General features: G+C 56.9%; 1 protein-coding gene across 1 annotated transcript; it reads right to left on the bottom strand.

Annotated features, from left to right (window-relative positions):
- Window positions 1–405: 405 nt before the first annotated feature.
- LOC119293721 (E3 ubiquitin-protein ligase Os03g0188200-like) lies at window positions 406–1,752 on the bottom strand. The gene has a single exon (XM_037572098.1). It carries the CDS (start codon window positions 1,720–1,722, stop codon window positions 460–462), a length of 1,263 nt encoding a protein of 420 aa, XP_037427995.1. The 5' UTR covers window positions 1,723–1,752; the 3' UTR covers window positions 406–459.
- Window positions 1,753–2,398: the final 646 nt, after the last annotated feature.

The following is a 2,398-nucleotide window of genomic DNA, read 5'->3' as shown; positions in this document are numbered from 1 at the left end:
TTTCGCCTTGCTATGAGGGGGAATGGATCTATTCATGGACTAGAGCAAGTCAACTGCAAATTAGCTGCAAAAAGAACACTTCCATGACAAACAATTGCTCCTCTTGTCAAGGCTTATGGAAAACTGAACTTCTCTAACGCTGAATATTGGCGCTGCTGCTGATTTCCAAGATGGATCTGCTATCGTTGTGCACTTCTTGTGCCTTATGATCTTATATGCTTATAAGGATTTCAGGTAATCGTTAGCTTGGTGATGACGATGCATGAAGTAGCTAGCACGGCGAGACCGATTCACAATTTTCTTAGCAAAAATAAGTCTGTATTTACTTATGTACAGAGAGTCGGAGATCAACTTCGAAATCGACCAAACTACAACTCTAAATGTACAGTTCCGGTCACGTTCAACAGAACAACACTGGGATCTCCACTACTTTCAATGCTACAGTAAGACAAAAATCAACTAAATGTGTTCCCTTGGCTTCACCGCTGCGATCGACGTCGCCGCCACCGGGACGGCAGAAGAGATCTGGAAGACCTCCGGGTTCCAGTCGCCAGCTGCGACGTCACCGTCAATGACGAACCCGGCGAACGTGAGGCTGTGCGCATAGTATTTCTCCGCTTGCCCGGCGTCGTCCTGCACCACCACCACCTCCACCGCGTCATCGCTGGCGGCGCGAGTTTGCAGCGGCGCCACCCTCCGACTGCTGCCGCCCAGCTCGCTTCGGTGTGGTCCCGACAACGCGCGGAACAGCGCCGACCATCGACCGCTAGGACGCGCTGCCGACATTGTCCGTAACGCCGACGGCACCCACCGCCCGCTTGATGTGCTCGCCGCTGCCGCGGCGGTCACCGCGCTCATCGCTCTGCGGAGCCGCTTCGCCTCCTCGATCTCCCTCCTCAGCCTCTCCGGCAGCCGCAGCGTGAACCTATCCACGCGCTCCTCCGCCGTCTCTGCCTGCTGCTGATCAGACGCGGCATCTTCAACTGGTGCTGGATCGGGAGTCTCGACGTTGATCACCGTGTCGTTGGACGTTTCTACCTGGGCAGCGAGGTCAGCCGCTAGGACGTGGCCGGCGGCGGCGACGGCCGGGTCGGCCAAGTCGGCTCGGCAGACTGGGCAGGTGACGTGCGCCGCGAGCCACACGTCGATGCACGCCGCGTGGAAGACATGGCAGCACCCGGGGAGGAGACGGAGCTTCTCCCCGTCGTCGGCGAACTCGGCGAGGCACACCGCGCACTCCAGAGCCCCGCGGCCGGCCTTGACCGCCCTCGCCCTCGCGTACGTCAGCACCGGCAGCGCCTCCATCGCGGCGACGTCGAGCCCGGGACGCCTCCTGCTACGGCTAACCGCGGACGAGAATGCGGCCGCCGCAGCGGCCGCGACGGCTGCGTTGGCGTTCGCGGCGGCCCCACCTCGGCGCGCGCCCGTGGCGGCGTCCGCACAGCGGCGGAGGTACGCGGAGAAGAAGCCGACCAAGAAGAGCGCCACGATCACGCCTACAAAGAGGATCGAGGTGGCAATGTTGAAGGTCCCGCTGCCAAGTCCTCCGGCAACTGGCGGCGGGGGCGGGGTTGACGCCCAAACGAAGGTCGCGCCGGCCGTCGGCGGCGTGAAGATGAACTGCGACGATGCGGGCCGGATTCCTGCAAGCACGAGGACTAGAAGTCGGAAGAATGGACGGTGGCAGTGAAGGCATGTGGTGCTTGGCGGTGAGGGCGCCATTGGCGTGCAGGCGGAGGACGGGACGTGCAGCGTGGAGGGAAGTGCGGCGGCGTGCGTGCGATGGAGAGGGAACATATGATGATATGAAGTGGTGGAGACGTGCAAGGAGTGACGTGGGAACGAGTAGGAGTCAAAGTTTTCTTTTGGGTATCATGGCTTCGGCTTCTTTCGTTTGACATTGTTAATTCAGGGACCAAATTAAGCGTGTGTTTAATGCTAACAAAATACATGTGTGTTTAGGTAAAGTCAAACGCACTTTGGCGTCGGTGATTAGACGTGTAGGGGTTGGGGGCGAATACCAAACCTCCTTTTCTGCCCCCCTCCCATATCTTAAGCAAAACAGAGTGAGCCTCGTGTGGGGTTTCTGGATTATCACTCTGCGATCATAATTCGACCCTTTTGAATTAATTAAAGTTCTGACCCTGGAGAAAGGTGCGGTGGAGAAGTGGCTTTAAGTGATCGTGCCTTCGTATAAATCTTTTTAAAGATTTCAATATGAACTATGTACGGATGTATACAAACATATTTTAAAATATAATTTTACGGAAATGTTAACGCCCACACGTGTGGGCGTTAGCCATCTAAACCACACACATCCATCGCCGTTCAACAGTATCTGCACGAATCTTGGCACGTTTTGGCCGATTTTATGTGCCACGTAGGACAAGGCGTGTGT

Source organism: Triticum dicoccoides, chromosome 4B (assembly GCF_002162155.2).
Source record: "Triticum dicoccoides isolate Atlit2015 ecotype Zavitan chromosome 4B, WEW_v2.0, whole genome shotgun sequence".
NCBI classification, from domain to species: domain Eukaryota; kingdom Viridiplantae; phylum Streptophyta; class Magnoliopsida; order Poales; family Poaceae; genus Triticum; species Triticum dicoccoides.
Note: the sequence above shows the minus strand (reverse complement) of the source record. Positions and strands in the feature narration are given on the sequence as shown.